The 15561-nt window shown below is 51.7% G+C and overlaps 8 protein-coding genes across 8 annotated transcripts; 4 read left to right on the top strand and 4 right to left on the bottom strand.

The window, feature by feature from the left end:
- Positions 1-669, top strand: PODANS_1_7040 (uncharacterized protein; the record flags this gene model as incomplete). The annotated part of the gene is made up of 2 exons (XM_001912889.1): positions 1-468; positions 526-669. Coding segments are annotated over 2 exons (612 nt in total), but the record flags the coding sequence as incomplete, so codon positions are not given.
- A 368-nt stretch (positions 670-1037) lies between these two features.
- Positions 1038-4174, bottom strand: PODANS_1_7030 (uncharacterized protein; the record flags this gene model as incomplete). The annotated part of the gene is made up of 3 exons (XM_001912888.1): positions 1038-1137; positions 1199-3980; positions 4057-4174. 3 exons carry the CDS (start codon positions 4172-4174, stop codon positions 1038-1040), a joined length of 3000 nt encoding a protein of 999 aa, XP_001912923.1.
- A 1467-nt stretch (positions 4175-5641) lies between these two features.
- PODANS_1_7020 (uncharacterized protein) lies at positions 5642-6157 on the top strand (the record flags this gene model as incomplete). Its single annotated transcript, XM_001912887.1, has 2 exons — positions 5642-5905; positions 5972-6157. Coding segments are annotated over 2 exons (450 nt in total), but the record flags the coding sequence as incomplete, so codon positions are not given.
- Positions 6158-6412: 255 nt separating this feature from the next.
- On the bottom strand, positions 6413-7558 carry PODANS_1_7010 (uncharacterized protein; the record flags this gene model as incomplete). The annotated part of the gene is made up of 1 exon (XM_001912886.1): positions 6413-7558. The coding sequence occupies one exon, from the start codon at positions 7556-7558 to the stop codon at positions 6413-6415; it is 1146 nt and encodes a 381-aa protein (XP_001912921.1).
- A 1055-nt stretch (positions 7559-8613) lies between these two features.
- Positions 8614-9874, top strand: PODANS_1_7000 (uncharacterized protein; the record flags this gene model as incomplete). The annotated part of the gene is made up of 2 exons (XM_001912885.1): positions 8614-8836; positions 8895-9874. 2 exons carry the CDS (start codon positions 8614-8616, stop codon positions 9872-9874), a joined length of 1203 nt encoding a protein of 400 aa, XP_001912920.1.
- A 677-nt stretch (positions 9875-10551) lies between these two features.
- On the bottom strand, positions 10552-11296 carry PODANS_1_6990 (uncharacterized protein; the record flags this gene model as incomplete). The annotated part of the gene is made up of 3 exons (XM_001912884.1): positions 10552-10636; positions 10725-10862; positions 10926-11296. 3 exons carry the CDS (start codon positions 11294-11296, stop codon positions 10552-10554), a joined length of 594 nt encoding a protein of 197 aa, XP_001912919.1.
- A 277-nt stretch (positions 11297-11573) lies between these two features.
- Positions 11574-12613, bottom strand: PODANS_1_6980 (uncharacterized protein; the record flags this gene model as incomplete). The annotated part of the gene is made up of 3 exons (XM_001912883.1): positions 11574-11891; positions 11948-12303; positions 12373-12613. The coding sequence occupies 3 exons, from the start codon at positions 12611-12613 to the stop codon at positions 11574-11576; spliced, it is 915 nt and encodes a 304-aa protein (XP_001912918.1).
- Positions 12614-13361: 748 nt separating this feature from the next.
- Positions 13362-14511, top strand: PODANS_1_6970 (uncharacterized protein; the record flags this gene model as incomplete). Its single annotated transcript, XM_001912882.1, has 3 exons — positions 13362-13602; positions 13705-13787; positions 13876-14511. The coding sequence occupies 3 exons, from the start codon at positions 13362-13364 to the stop codon at positions 14509-14511; spliced, it is 960 nt and encodes a 319-aa protein (XP_001912917.1).
- Between the last annotated feature and the right edge of the window lie 1050 nt (positions 14512-15561).

Here is a 15561-nt window from a genome sequence, read left to right as displayed (position 1 = left end):
CCCCCCCTTCCAGACGGCGGCGCCTGCGTAGCAATGGTAGGCAAAGACTGCGTAGCCATAGCCTGCGACCTCCGCCTCGGCCTCCAAGCCCTCACCGTCTCCAACAACTTCCCCAAAATCTTCCAATACGGCGACAACGTCTTCCTCGGCCTCACCGGCCTCGCCACCGACGTGGCCACCGTCTCGGACCTCTTCCGCTACAAAGTAAACATGTACCGCCTCCGCGAAGAGCGCCAGATCGCCCCCCGCACCTTTGCCAACCTTGTATCTTCCTCCCTGTACGAGCGCCGCTTCGGTCCGTGGTTTGTCTCCCCCGTCGTTGCGGGGCTGGACCCCAAGACGGGCCAGCCATTTATCTGCGGGTTTGATAGTATTGGGTGCATTGATTTTGCAAAGGACTTTATTGTCAGTGGGACGGCGACGGAGCAGCTGTTTGGCATGTGTGAGAGTTTGTGGGAGCCGAATCTTGTGAGTGTTTTCGGAAATATCAAAAAGGGAGAGAATGCTGACTGGAGAATGATATAGGGCCCTGATCAGCTTTTCGAGACGATTTCCCAGTCCCTTCTCAACGCCGTCGACAGAGATGCCCTTTCCGGTTGGGGTGCTCATGTGTACATTATTGAGAAGGACAAGGTGACCAAGAGACTGCTCAAGGGACGGCAGGATTAGAAAGGGTGCACGAAGAAGAAGAAATGTTTTAGATCAAGGGAATGAACCTGGGCAAAGGGTAGCAACCGCTGTGTCTCTTCTGTGGCAGGCGGGAGTTGGGACATACTAGGCGTTGTAACAGTAAATGATATTTTGAGAGCATACAATGACCACCGTCAAGGATCAAGTTTTCCATCTGATACAAGAATTGTCCTCAGAAGATGGGAAATGCAATTTGCATCTGTCAAATGGTATCTGTGCTAAAGCAATGCTATATCATTACGCTTCATGTACAGTGTCTAAATATCGTTTAATACGTGCGGTTTTACCGCCCAAATATCATTTTTGTCTTGTTATATGTCTTCTCTAATTCTTCTCCTGTAACTCCTCTATAGATCCTTCTTATCTTTAGAGACCACAGCAGAGCTCGACACTGGAGTCTGCATAAAAAACCTGCGCTCCACAAACTTCAACACTTCGTCGATGAGACTGCAAATTCAAAGTTAGCAAAGTGTTCATTAGCGTATAAAGGAAAAGAGGCTAAACTTACACAACTGGCGCACTGATGGCCACCACAGCCTTCCACTCAGCCGCATTCAGAGGCAAGATAGAGAAGAGAGTCTGCAAGAAGGGGGTGTAAAGCAGGGCAAAATGAAGTGCCATCGACAGAGCGATGGCATACACAAGCATCATGTTCTTCCACACTGGAAGCGTGAGCAGCGATTCGCTCGATGACAGCGCATTCATGGCGTTGAACATCTCAATGACGACGAGAATAGAAAGGGAGACAGTAGAGCCGGCCTTGGCCCGGACATCGGTGAACATGGCACAGCCAATCTCGGGGAACTCAGTCTTGCAGTGGTGGAAGTGGGAGAGCTGGTAGAAGCTGATCTGGGGACCCTCAGAGTAGAACATGAACCACCAGGCGTAACCGGCCACAGTGGCGAGACCGACGTAGGTGCCGATGATCAGGTAGCGGATGAACAACCAGCCACCGATAAGGGCCTCGTCGCGCTTTCTGGGCTGGCGTCTCATGATGTCGTGGTCAGGCGGGTTGAAGGACAGGGCGGTGGCTGGGAGACCGTCGGTGACGAGGTTGACCCAGAGGAGCTGAACAGGGATAAGAGCCTCAGGCATGCCAAGAGCAGCGGTAAGGAAGATAGAAACGACCTCGCCGATGTTGGAAGAGATGAGATACCGGATGAACTGTTGAGTGTTGTTGTAGATGGCACGGCCTTCCTCGATGGCAACACCAATGGTGGCAAAGTTGTCATCGGCCAGAACCATGTCAGCTGCGAGCTTAGAGACATCAGTACCAGAACCCATAGCAACGCCAATATCGGCCTTCTTGAGAGCAGGAGCATCGTTGACACCATCGCCAGTCATGGCAACAACCTCGCCAAGGGACTGAAGGAGGTCAACAAGCTTAGACTTGTGAGTGGGCTCGACACGGGAGAAAAGAGAAGCGTTCTTGGCCGCCTCAAGCTGCTCGCTGTGGCTCAGATTATCAAATTCACGACCAGTGAAGCTCTTTCCAGTGAGATCCTCGTCAGGGCCAAAGACACCAATCTGGCGGCAGATGGTCTCAGCAGTGTTGCGGTTGTCACCGGTAACGACGATAACACGGATACCGGCATCCTTGCACTTCTGAATTGAGCCAGCAACCTCGGGACGAGGAGGATCCAGCATACCAACGAGACCAAGGAGAGTAAGATTCTGTTCCAGTTGGGCGTACTCTGAGGTAGACTTGGCCTTATGCAGGAGAGACTCGCCCTGAACGTTGTCACGGCTAGCCAAAGCGATAACACGAAGACCCTTGTTACCATAATCAACCACTTCCTTCAGAAGAAGATCAGCCAGGTTGCGGTCCATGGGGACCTTCTTTCCATCGCGGCCAACAAGGGTGTGGGTGCAGCGTTCAATGATCGACTCGGGGGCGCCCTTGACAAAGAGCTTTTGGGAGTTTCCGTTTTGCACCAGCACTGACATACTCTTGCGATCGCGAGAGAATTCGTAGGTGACAAGGCGGCTGAACTGCTTCTCGTACCAAGAGCTGGCATAGTGAACACGGTCCTTGGGGTTGCAGTCAGCAGGGGCGCAAGGGCCCACCTTTTCAACCATAACACGAAGGGCACCTTCAGTAGGCTCGCCGACGTTGGAGTAGCTGTCAGTGTGTGAGTGGTAATCAAGGCGGGCATCGTTGCAGAGGGCGGCGACCTGGGTCATTTGAAGGATGGTTGAGGACTCCTGGACAAGGTCGGTAACAACCTTGCCGTTAGACCTGATATCGCCCCGAGGTTCGAATGTGGTTCCCTCGACATCCAGTTCCTCCAACCCAGTGCCATTGGCGCTCAGATAGACAACTTTGCTGACGCTCATCTGGTTGGTAGTAAGAGTACCGGTCTTGTCGGAGCAGATAACACTGCAGCTTCCAAGGGTCTCAACAGAGGGCAAGCTTCTGACAACTGCGTTCTTGGCTGCCATCTTGCGAGTTCCCAAAGCGAGACAAGTGGTAATGACTACAGCCAGACCTTCCGGGATAGCAGCAACACCAAGCGAGACAGCGATCTTGAGGTAGTAGATGGCACCCTTGGCGTAGCTTCCATGGCTGGGGTCACTGAAGTGAGGAATGTTGATGAGCCAGACGAGAACGCAGATAACAGTGATGACCTTGGCGAGCTGGTCACCAAAATCATTGAGCTTCTGCTTCAAAGGGGTCGGCTCGGAGATTTGCGCCGTGATACTCTCATGAATGTCGCCAATCGCCGTATTGGAACCAGTCAAGACAACCACAGCCCTGGCGTGGCCGGTGACGACGGTAGTGCCCGAGAAAAGCATATTGACCTGGTCCTGCTTCACAGCCTTCTCATCCTTGACAACAACCTCGCTATCCTTGCCCACACTTTCGCTTTCTCCGGTAAGAATGGCCTGGTCGACAGCGAAGCTGTTGCTGTGGATCGAAATCAAGCGGCAGTCGGCAGGGATACGAGCGCCCACAGAAACATCCACAATGTCACCCGGAACCAACTCCTCAGCCTTGATCCTGTGAAGCTGCCCATTGCGCACAACATTGGCCTCGTTGGCTGAGTATTCCTGAAGGGCGGCAATGGCCTTTTCGGCGCTGCTTTCTTGCGAGACTCCGACGACGGCGTTGAGAACCAAGATGGTGAGAATGACGGCCGGGTCGACGAATGCGCTCCATCCACCCTCCTCCTCGAAGAGAGCCAAAACGAAGGAAACCGCGGCGGAACCGAGAAGGATCAGGACCAATTGGTCCTTGAACTGTTCAAGGATGAGTTCCCATAATGGAGTAGGCGGTTCTTCGGCGATAGCTACAGAGAACAGACCAGTTAGCCAAGGGATCGACGTTCGCGATAGCGAAGCATAAACCTAACATCAACTACATACCATTTTTACCATGCTTCGCCTGTAAGCTTTTGACTTGGGCATCTGTCAACCCAGTTGCTGGATTTACGCCCAGAGTGCTGAGCACCTCTTGGGACGATCGCGCGAAGGCGTTGTCCATTATTGCACTTCTGCCGTGTTCCGGCTGGTGCAGTATAGTGGAAAAGTGTCGCTCTTTGTCAGAAAGCGAAGGCGGTCTCTAAACCCAAGAGGCTGGTATTTTAAAGATAGAGAGGTGGTTGGTTGTCAGAGAAGAAAAGCTCAAACTCGAAAGCCCTGTCGAGTGTCCTGCGAATTCAGGGAAGCGCAAGAGGTTATGAGAACGACCATGCGCAAAGAAAATCTAGAGTTGCAGCCTCTTAAGAAAATGGGCCAGAGTGAGTGGATTGAAGGGAAGGCGAGATAAATATGGGCTGGAGCAAGATATATTTTTTTTTAAAAAAAAAAGAATAAAAAAAAAGGTCAGTCTTATTTAGGAAGTTCAAAATACATGTGCACGACGTGTCCAGTTCCAACAAAGTGATGTCGCCCCTCTGCAGTGCTTGTTGGTGGAGTTTGCGCTGAGTGGCCACCGGGACCAGGGGTCGGAGGCGTGTCCAAAAGCTTCCCCAACTCGGTTAAGCCCATCCGAGCTTCCATCCTAGCATGGCTTAGCTTGGCACTTCTTCGCCCCGGCGCATGTCACTTCGATCAAGCCTTGCACCTGCAGCCCTTCCATTGTGGGGGGACACCAATCAAAGGCCATGTGACAAGAAACGTGGGATGGCAAAGAGATGGCATTTGTAAGGAGGTTTTCTGGCTAGAATGTCGGATATATGATATGGCCTTGAGGCATCCAGCATCACCAAGCTTGAGCTGTTGTCTGGGGAAAGTGACGGCCTCATTAAGTCAGCGATACCCTGACCAAATCGGGGGTAAGCTATCAATGAATGGGAAACCGAATCTTCTGGAGAGCCACACTGGCGCGTTTCAATCTTGGAGTTGGATTTGGAAACATTTCGAAACAGACTAGGGGCCGTACTCGGTTACAGAGATGTTGATATTTTTGATATGCATTTATCCGACATATCTAAACATCCTACCATTTGAGTTTTGAGCTCTCTTCAGATTAGGCAAAGTAAGCATTGAAGTCACGGGGTAAAGTATCTCCTTGTCATAGCTCTATATCCTACATCAAAATTGGGCTTGGGTAAGGTTTAACTCCATTCAACTATGGTTGAAGGCTCGTCTGGGTTTTTTGGTAAATCCGAACATGCTTGAAGGCTTTAGATTTCAATGCTTTTACCCTCTCTTTAAACAACCTTATCCGCCTTCTTATAAATGTAGAACATGAACAGGACAAACATTGAAAGCGCCTCGCACAAACTGCTTTGCAAAAAACGACGCCATCAACCGTTGCCAAACCCATCCAACTTCCTCGCACCTGCCATCGCGCAGCTTGCCTCATCCGCTATAACCCTGACTCTCCAAATTTACCCCGCCAACCCCACCACTCACAGCCAAACAGCAGCCAAGTCAACATACAGCCTGCCTCATCAGGCTTCACTCACTCGCTTACACCATCAACACCATCAGGCAGAAACAATAAACCAAAGCTCATATAACATCCTCCATTCTACATCTCCCACCTCTTCCTCTACAAACCAACCACAACCACTCAAACCTATCCAAAATGGCACCCCCCACCCCCCTCGAGAGAGCAACCAACTCTGTCCTCCGCCTCGTAAAAGAAGAGTCCTACTACCACAAGGAGCTCGCCCATCAAGAAACCCGCATCTCCAAGCTCCAGACTGAGATTGCCGCCGGCAAGCCCGACCTCGACAGCAACGCCCCTTACATGTTGAAGCAAGAGGTAAATGATTCTCTTCAACTGTCCTCCTGACAGATTCGTTGGAATAACCCTAACCCTCAACAATAGCAAACCGCCCTCGAGGAAACCAAAGCCGTCTTCGGTCCTCTCCGTGACAAGATCTCCGAAGCTGTCCAGAACCTGGAGGAGCAAATCGCCATCACGGAGAGCGATGGGGCGGAGGGCAAGGAGGAGGAGCTGAAGAAGGCGAGGGAGGCTGTGGAGAGTGGGAAGAAGGTTGCTAAGCAGGAGTAGTAGATATTTCATGGAAGAAAAGCAAGTAGGCCGTGTTCATAATTAATATTATTTGACGATGAGGTGCTTGAACTACAAATTGATTTATATTGTACCAGTTTACATTACATTGTTGGTATTAACGCTATCTAACAAGTAGTTGTTCTTGGCTCAGTTGAGTGTTAAATGTTGCCTAGACAGGATATCTAGCAACAATCAGACGATATCTTTACATTGCATTGCGCCCTCCTTAACCATGTCTGTCATTTTCCGTGTTCATGTGGTATCCATACTATCGCCCTGTCCGTCCACCAAAATCTGAGGCAAGTCCGCTGGCGGGGGAGACAGAGGGCTATCCGGCTCCGACTCATCATCCCTCGGCGGCTCATCCTCCATCTCAACATCACCCTGATCCCTCCCCTCCCGCTCCTCTTGCTCAGTCCTATGCTCCGCCGTCCCCTCCCTACTCTGCCCACCACTCCCAAAGCTTGCCCCCAGCGCATTCCCCGGCTTCAGAAACGACCCATTATCCTGCGTCGACGGCGCGGGACTCTCCCTAGCAGGTGTCCTACCACCCGCCGTGGACATCGCCCTAGGAGTGCCAACCACATCCCCAGCCTCAATCGAGTTCTTAAGTCCGCTCTCCCCCCTAGGAGTAGCATTCCCGCCAGGCGTTCCCGGCCTAGGCGTCTGTCCAGCCTCTGCCTCATTCGACTCATCCATACCCTCCCTTCTCTCAACTTCCTCCTTCTCATCCCTGATCAACCGCCGAAGTGCCATAGATTCATCCATGATCCTAGAGAACTGATTGCGGCGCTCGACCCATGTGTCGCTGTAGGTAGAACTCTCCGCCTTGAGCTCGGCAATTTCATCTTGCAGCTTCCTTATAGCCGCCTTTTGCTCCTCCCGAGCGCGCAAAGCTGGATTTTTTGTGATCTCATCCGCCAACTTGTCAAACTGCTTCCGCTGCTCCTGCGTCTCTTTCGCCTGCTCCAATTTCTGATTGAGGTGGATGATGTTGGCGCGGACAGAGGTGATGTCGCGCTTGATTCGCTCGCGCTCTTGGGCGTAGTGTTGCCTGTCCTTTTCGTTGGCGGTGAAGAGGAATTGGAGGCGCTCCATGCTGCTGTCAAAGGCGGCGAAGTCGAGGGTGATGTCTTGGTACATTCGGGCGTAGTCGAGTCTCGGGGTGGTGACATCGGGGACAGCGGCGGGAGTAGGGGCTGGGCTGGAGGTGTCATCTTTTTGGGACGGGTAATTTTCTGGCTCTCGCATGAGGATGGGGTCTGCGAAGCGGTAGAGGGTGTTGATGCGCTTGGTGATGCGCTTGTAGGCCTTCTCTTCTACGGCGAGGAGTCGGGCTTTGTGGAGTTCATTTTCTTCTTTTTCGCTTAGGAGGCCCCAGCCTTCTGGTCGCTCCATTTGGGGATCTGGTATAAGTGTGAAACTGGGTGGGAGGCTCGTGGCACTCTGAGTGGTTCGACAATACTGGCGTCACAAGATGCTGTCGATCTCGGCCGATTTCTCTGGAAAGTGCGAAATCGCCTCAAGTACCCGCAATTAGGTATTTACGCGTAAGTTTGGTTTCAGTAGCTCCGTGGATGGAGCTATGGTAACTTCGGTCAGGATGGTGGTTGTTGGGGACAGAAGTGCAGCGGTTGAAAGTTTGTTGTCAGGTTTGAAGAGCGCAGTTTGCGCGCCAATCCAGCTTCTTGGGCAGTTTGCGGCTTCCCTGGACCCTGGCGCGCCGAGAGGTCAATGCCAAGAGATGTCCGTGACGGAGATTGGAGAATCTACTGTACTCCGTACCTGCTCTGCCAGAGTTACCAACCGCGACGAGCGAAAACTCCGTTTGGAAACTCTGCGGGAATACGTCAAATAGTCAAACTAGATGCCGTTTTAAAGAATCATTCTCGACCAGGCATATGCATCGACAATGCTCTCAAGTTCCTCAAATGGGCTGCCAGACAATGAATAGATCTGCACTAGCCTATTGGGGATTGGTGGATCCGCGATGCGGGTCCCGAGGCTCATGTGGCCCGGGCACCCTAGTAGCAGGTGACGGTTGTATAAAAGAGAGTCGCAACCTCCTATCTTGAAACCTTCTGGATCTCACTTGATTCTCGACTTTGGTGATACTTTCGTACACTTCTGAGCTGGATGGTGCAATGATTTTTTGCGCAAAAGGATATCTAATAGAATCTACCTTTGATCACAACTTCCCTGGTTAAAGGCCCGTTTTCCCGGACCTCTTTACGGTCTCACCATCACCTTCCCTGAACATCATCTGTGTCTTTTCGAAGGTGCTTATTGGATCAGTTCTGGACGACGGTCGGCGCACAACGAGCAAATTCTACGAGAGCAACATCTCCAACTCCAAGCCACCCGCCCCGCAACTTTCTATTGATTCCATTGTTCGACTTCCACCCTATTGTCACCACTATTGTCACCACGGGTGAGACCCACTTTCAGTCATCATGGAGCTTCAAATATCTACCGGCCCTTTTCGGAGGAACGGTCCTCGTCCTCTTCTCGACATGGCTCTTGATGTCGCAATTAGAAACATTCAAGACATCCCAAGCTTAGGAGACATGCCTACCCACCTCTTGCAGCCGGTCCTCAGGGCCGTGAAGACCGCCGAGCACCTTCACACCCTCGAGCAGGAGACAGATGAGCGAATCTACGAAGTTTCACCATCTCGTAAGTTCTGCCATTATTTGCCCTTGGCTCGGGACTCATTGCTAACATTGGTCGATAGATTGGAAGCATCTTATCGAGCGCGACTTCAAAACGCTTGCTGCTCAGTATAGTTGGCAGCCAAAGGACCCAAAGTCTTGGTACAAAGTCTATAAGAAGTACGAGACGGTCTACAACCAACAGCTCGAAGAGGCTACCAATGCCTTCATGAAGAAAATGGAAGATGCCAATGGCCAGCGTTCCTCCCGTCAAGCCAAGATTATCTCTGTTCCTGAATCTCGCCGACTGCCTCTTCACTATTCGCAACGCCAACGCGAGGGTCCCAAAGCCGGCCACTGGTCCTCTCAGCCTCGCCCGAAGAAGACTTTCATTGCTAAGGCCAAGAGGCAAGTCGCCGCTGAGACCAGTCGTCTGAAGCTCTCCAACCCCGCTGGCCGCATTCCTGTCAGGCAAAGCCAAATCAGACAGGCACCAATTGCCATGCAGAACGACGCTCGTATCAATCGCCAGTTCGACGCCGCTGCCACCATTGTCAACGCCCCAATCAGAAAGGCCTCTGACACCACAGTCAGTGATCGTGACCGCAAAGAACGCGAGAACCGGCTCCTTTCAATCAAGGGCAAGGGCACCGCCATCGCCAAACCAGCCAACATCATCTCCTTCAGCGATGATGAAGACGACCACATCCCCAGCAATGGGGGTGACGACTTGTTTGGTGATGACGAACCCGCCAGTCCTCCCCAGCGTGGAAGCCTGTCTGTGGAGGAACTCGAAGCCGCGGTGGAGAGGGTCGTTTCTCCCAAGAAACAACCCGTCGCCAGACCCCGTGGTCTTCTCTCTGCGACGCCTGGCGCCATCAAGGCACCGGTGGCGGCCCGCTCGCCACCAAAGTCGTTCACTGGCGAGACCTCGCCCGCACCCGCGCCTGCGGGTGCTAGCAACTCGCCTGCTGTCGGCTCTAGGGGGCCCGCTGCTCCTATCGTCCGCAAGCGCAAACCTGTGGACATTTTCATGCGTCCGAGCAAGCGGGTCCCCCGTTAGGGAACGTAGAAGGGATGCATTTTGTGGGGGAATTCGAATTTTGGGATTTGCATGGAAATCAGCGAGGATGGTTGGCATTTTCAGCAGGCGTTGAGATGGTTTTTTAAGCTTGATACAAGCAGATACCCGAGATTAAGCGGTGCCTATCTGGAAGTTGGTGTACGATGGAGGGATGAATGGAATGGTTTTTACACGGGCATGACCTATGGTTATATGAATGTGTACGATGATCGATTGAATGGATGGGCTTTTATACGGGGCTTTACTTCTGCTTATATATCGTTTTTAAGTGATGGGTTTTCCAAGACTCGAATTGCTTCTGATCGTGTTCAGCATCTTGATCTCCATCCATATATTCGGTTCAGCACACGAGGCGAAGACTGATGTAAATATGCATTCTTCATTCATGAGTGACTTTCCCTAGGCAAGGCAAGATCATATCCCATAAGACGCTCGATCCCACCTACCCACCATCTACGCTACCTCCTCAACAAAACACTGTCACCCTTCCTCCACAGCGCTGATGTCCACCATCATCATCACCTTGTTTGCCTCATCTTGTTGTACCTAACAACAGCCAAACTTTCCCACTCTGCCGTATTGCCTATATTCATAACCCTTTACAGCTACCACCCCCATTATCCCCTTTCCCTCCCTATCATTTTTTTCTTTCTTTTTTAAAGCCCACCCCTCAACGCCAAAACCAAATGTAACGTCGCGCCACCCTCAAGCCCATAGTCATCAGCGGTTTTGTCGTCGACCCTATTGGTTTTTTACCATCATTAGCAACTATTAACACACTCAAAATAAGTGGTGGTGGTGGTGGTAGTGGTGGTGTGGGGGAGGGTACATTTGTTTCCCCCCAAAGATCAACCTCTGCTGCACGGGCGGGATCCCCTCCTTCTCCTCCACCAGCTCCTTGATCTTGGAGACCTTGTCGGAGCCCTCGACGTTGAGCTCGATTTCCTTTCCGGTGAGGGTGCGTACTCTATCCCACCCGTCAGTCAGTTCATCGCGCAAGCACGGTATGGCGGGGCTGAACGGACTTTACGAGCATCTTGGCGTTTGGCTTTTGTGTCTTTCCACTAAGTGATTCTTGGGTGAAATAAGGGATAGTTGTCTATCTGTTGGTTGTTGTTCTTCAAGATCAAGCACTCGTGGGATGGTGGTGAATGTTGTTGCTGGCAGAAAGAGGAAGAATACTACACCGGTCAGCAATGCTGGCAAGCTCGAGAGGCAGCAGTCGCCAAGTGAGCCACCCGCCATCGATGGCAGCTGCTGTCCCAGCAGGCGGCCGCAAGGAGGGGTTAGTGGGGCAGGTAGGTTGATTGTGGGTCCGCGGGTCGGTCGGTTTGTGTGGGGTTGGTGGGTGAGCCTCAGGCTTGGCTCGCTGGGGGCTGCTTGGTAATGGATGAGGCCCATTAATTGTTCAGCCTTATTGAGCTGCTGGAGCTGTTACTTAAGGGGCAATAAAGACCATTATGCTGACAATGTACTCAAAAATAAACGGGATGAACAAATAAGTTTCTCAAAATGTGTGACTCTGACCGCCAACTCCAGACACTTCATGACTTCTTCAATGCATCTTTTCACCAACGTACTCATACACAGGGGCTTTGTAAAATGTTCAGCCTATACATACAGACAGTGGAGATTGATTCAATACCTCCATTCCCACCTCTTTCAAAACACAGCTTCCTTATTTGTTCTCCTCATCAAAGACGTTCAACCCAAGACCTTCAGAGTCAAGGAGCAGTCTGTTCTTGCCACCAGCCTCCTGGATGATCTGGGCAATGGAACGAGCGTTCTCCAGCTTCTTCAACTCCAGATATGACTTGTTCTTCTTGATAGCCTCACCAATGAGCTCAGCAGAGCGAGCCTCACCCTGAGCCTTGACAACCATGGCCTGCTTCTCCTGGCGAGCCTTGTCGACGATGAATGCGGCACGTTGAGCCTCTTGTTGGGCAACCTGCTTGGCTTCAACGGCAGCTGTGAACTCAGGAGAGAAGGCAAGATGCTAATAAATTGTTAGCGGTTTGTTAAGCAATGTGATTTCCACAAAGAGGAACCCACCGTCAAAGACACGTCGTCCAGAAGAATGTTGAAGCGCGCAGCTCTCCTGGAGAGGTTCTCACGAACCAGCTTGGCAACCATTTCTCTTTGTGTGATCAGCTGACTGGCATTGAACTGGGCAACAACGCTCTTCAGCACTTCGTTGACAATCGAAGGGAGGACACGCTCGTCATAGTCGGTGCCGAGAGTGCGGTAGATCTGAGGAAGGGCGGTGATTTCGGGTCTCGAGAGGACACGGCAGGTGATGTTGACCATTTGAAGATCCTTGGTACCGGTGAGGGAAGAAACGTTTCTCGGCTTAGCACGAACATCGTAGACAATAGGAGTCTCGAACCATGGGACGACAAAGTGAGTTCCTGTGTGAATATTTATAAGTCAGTTAGTCTGTCTCTACAGCAAGAGTGTAATGTCTAAACCCAACATACCTTCGGTATAGATATCCTTGCTGACACCACTTATTCTCCGGTACTTGATCGCTCTGTGACCACCATCGACGTTGAACAGCGCACTCTGAAACAGCAAGGCGCCACCACCAAGGACAGCGAGAGCAGCAACCCCTCCTGCGATGCCACCACCTCCGCCGGGCATTCTGCCTCCGGAGCGAGTTTGTTGGGCCGCATACTGCAGCTTGTTCATATAATCCTGGAAGGGATTGCGGTTCGCCATCTTGTCTGTTGTCTAGGTATAGTGGCTGGTGCTGAATGGCAGCTGGTTTGCGCTGTGGAGAAAGAGCTTGCAGCTTCACGAGGTGTGGAACCAGTCGCTTCTCTTCATCGCTGACGAACACCACTTGCAGGAAGCAGGGTTCCCAGCACGCATGGGCCACCTCTCTCCAAACCCATATCACGTGCTCTCGTGACATTCACATCCTTGCTCTTCGCGCCTCAAAGCTTGGCCAAATCCAGGCTGGTTCACGGTACTGGGGTACTTTGCTCCATACATTTTTAGCCCAAGAATTGAACCTCACCTTCCGATTGCTCCATCAACATCCAGTCAATTGTCCCCCACCACCATCGCCCAGTTGTCGCCAAAGTGAGCAAGTTCAGACGGTCTTGCACAGTCTTTGTAAAAATTTAGCGGCCAGTGTGATATTGGATGAGAAGGAGCAATTCAAGTCCCAATTGCTATCGGTAGTTCACACCTATTGTGGTGAATTTGATTGTTCCTTCCACGGATTTTGCCCTTCGCGCCTCTCAAGACCAGGGTGACTTGTCAACTACTGCTTCGCATCGCATCGAAGCGCAACGCATCATCGCAACCAGCCTTTTTTCCCCTTCCTTCGCCGAGACAACATTGACGCCGCGACTTCCATTTCAATTAGTCATCGACTCTCTGCCAGTCAATTACTTATTTCCACCGAATTTTCAAAGCGACTCTTTTCACTCCAGGCTTTGCGCATCCTCTGATCGCAAAGATGTCAAACAGACAGCCCTCTCGTGTCGTCTTCGTGGGCAACATCCCATATGGCAAGTCGTCGAGATCATATTACGTCTTTTCAAAGTCGATTGCTAACAACCCGTTATCTGCAGGACTCACCGAGGAGCAAATCACTGAAATCTTCAGTGGTGCTGGTCGCGTCCTGAACTTTCGCCTCGTCTATGATCGAGAGACTGGTCGCCCCAAGGGCTTTGGTTTCGCTGAGTTCCCTGACCACGGTAAGTAGTCTCTTCAAGGCTGACATGACACCGGCCTGTGGCGTGGAAATGTCGCAGAGCCGCATACTCAAAGTTACTTTTGCTGACTTTTTATTCCCTTAGACTCTGCTTCTTCAGCCGTCCGAAACTTGAATGATTATGAGATTATGGGACGGAAGTTGCGTGTCGACTTTAGCAATGAAACGGTCAGCGACGAAGATGGTCGTGACCGTGACGCTGCTGTAAGTCTCGATATTTCTTTATCCGAGATTCATCCAAACTAATACTTTCCAGGGCCCTTCTGCTGCCGGTTACTCGGCGCCGTCGAACGGTAACAACGTTGCCGCGCCGGTCGTCCCCGCGGGCGGTTCGTCGCTCCCTCCTTTGCCCCAGGGCAAAGATCTCCCTCCTGGTGTGAGCTGCACCGATGCCATATCGCAAACGCTTCGCACCCTGCCCCCGGCGCAGCTGCTGGACATCATCCAGCAGATGAAGACGCTGGCGACCAACGACCCTGCGCGCTGCGCCGAGCTGTTGAACCAAGCTCCCCAGCTTGGTTATGCTGTTTTCCAGGCCCTGTTGATCATGGGCTTGGTGTCACCGGACGCCATCAACTCCGTCCTCGACACTGGTGTGAGCGTTGCCCCGCCTCCTGCGGCTGTCCCCGCCAACTATGGCGGCTACCCTGTCCCTGCGGCGACCGGCACTCCAGTCGGTGGTTATGCCGCCCCTCCCGTCGCTGCCCCGGTTGTTCCGGTCCCTGGTGCCGCGCCTCCTCCTGTCGCTGCCCCCCCTCCTGCTCAGGACCCTGAGGCCCTGATGCGTGCTGTCATGGAGCTACCTCAAGAGACGATTGACATGCTTCCCGAAGCCGAGAAGCAGCAGATTTTGGCCTTGAGAGCTCAATTCTCCCTGCAAGGTCACCGCTAGAAGCAGAGGCACGACAACAAGCCCGGGGATGATTGTACACCAATTGGCAGTTGCGAGGAGGCAGTTACGGCGGGTAATGACGACAACTATACCGGGAGTGATCAAGTCACCAAACTTACAGCCGAGCTAATCCTAAATATCGGTAAAGTTGGTGAGTCTCAGCCTGCGGGTGGTTTTGATAACTCTAAGCTTCCGAATTTTGACATTCATGGCAAGCTGAAGGGCGGTATCAACCGCAAGTTTAAAAACAATGACCACGATTTTGACATTGCGAATATCCGCAAATCAACGACTGTGGACAACGGTAGCGACTTGGGCTCTCACGACTTTTGCTCCCCCATTGGTGGTAGTGTTATTTCGGAGGAGGACGTGGACGATCTCATTCTTGAAATTACGCCACCTGCTGCCCCCGTGGCTTTGAACACCTTTATCCCCGGACACAACTTGCTGCGTTCGACACCGAACAACTGGAAGTCTCCCAGTATCAATGAGAAGCCTTCCGACTATCAAGACGAAGACAGCTTCGACGCTGAAGTTTATGGCGACTCTGAGCCTGGAGTTGACGGTGTCTTCAAGTCTAAGGACACTTAGGTCTTTTCACTGATATAGCATTGATACCTCTGGAGCGCTTCACAAATAATATCTGGACTGGCTTTTCTTTCCTTTTCTTTCTGCCTTTTTCATTGGAGTTCTCGGCTCTTACGGCATTTGACTTTTTTTCGATCTCATCTTACGACTGGCATACCAAGGCGTTGGGAGATATCGCATCAAGAGGTCTGGGAATACTTATGAGAGGGCGGTGGAGGGATTGTGGAGAGGGATAGCGGTTCATTTGCTTTTGTTATCTGGGATTTCGGGGGATTATAGCGAGACTGCACAATTAAGACCTTTTTACTTTGGCTTGCTTTGACATGCATCTGTTTTGTGTAACTATTTTGTATCATTCCTTTGACACGCACTCAAATCATCCACTATACTATCCAACCAGCACCTAGGCAACAACCTCACTAATCTTGTACTGTTTGACGCAATGGTTTATTAACAACGGGC

Source organism: Podospora anserina, chromosome 1, assembly GCF_000226545.1.
Source record: "Podospora anserina S mat+ genomic DNA chromosome 1, supercontig 1".
Classification (NCBI taxonomy): Eukaryota; Fungi; Ascomycota; class Sordariomycetes; order Sordariales; family Podosporaceae; genus Podospora; species Podospora anserina.
Note: the sequence above shows the minus strand (reverse complement) of the source record. Positions and strands in the feature narration are given on the sequence as shown.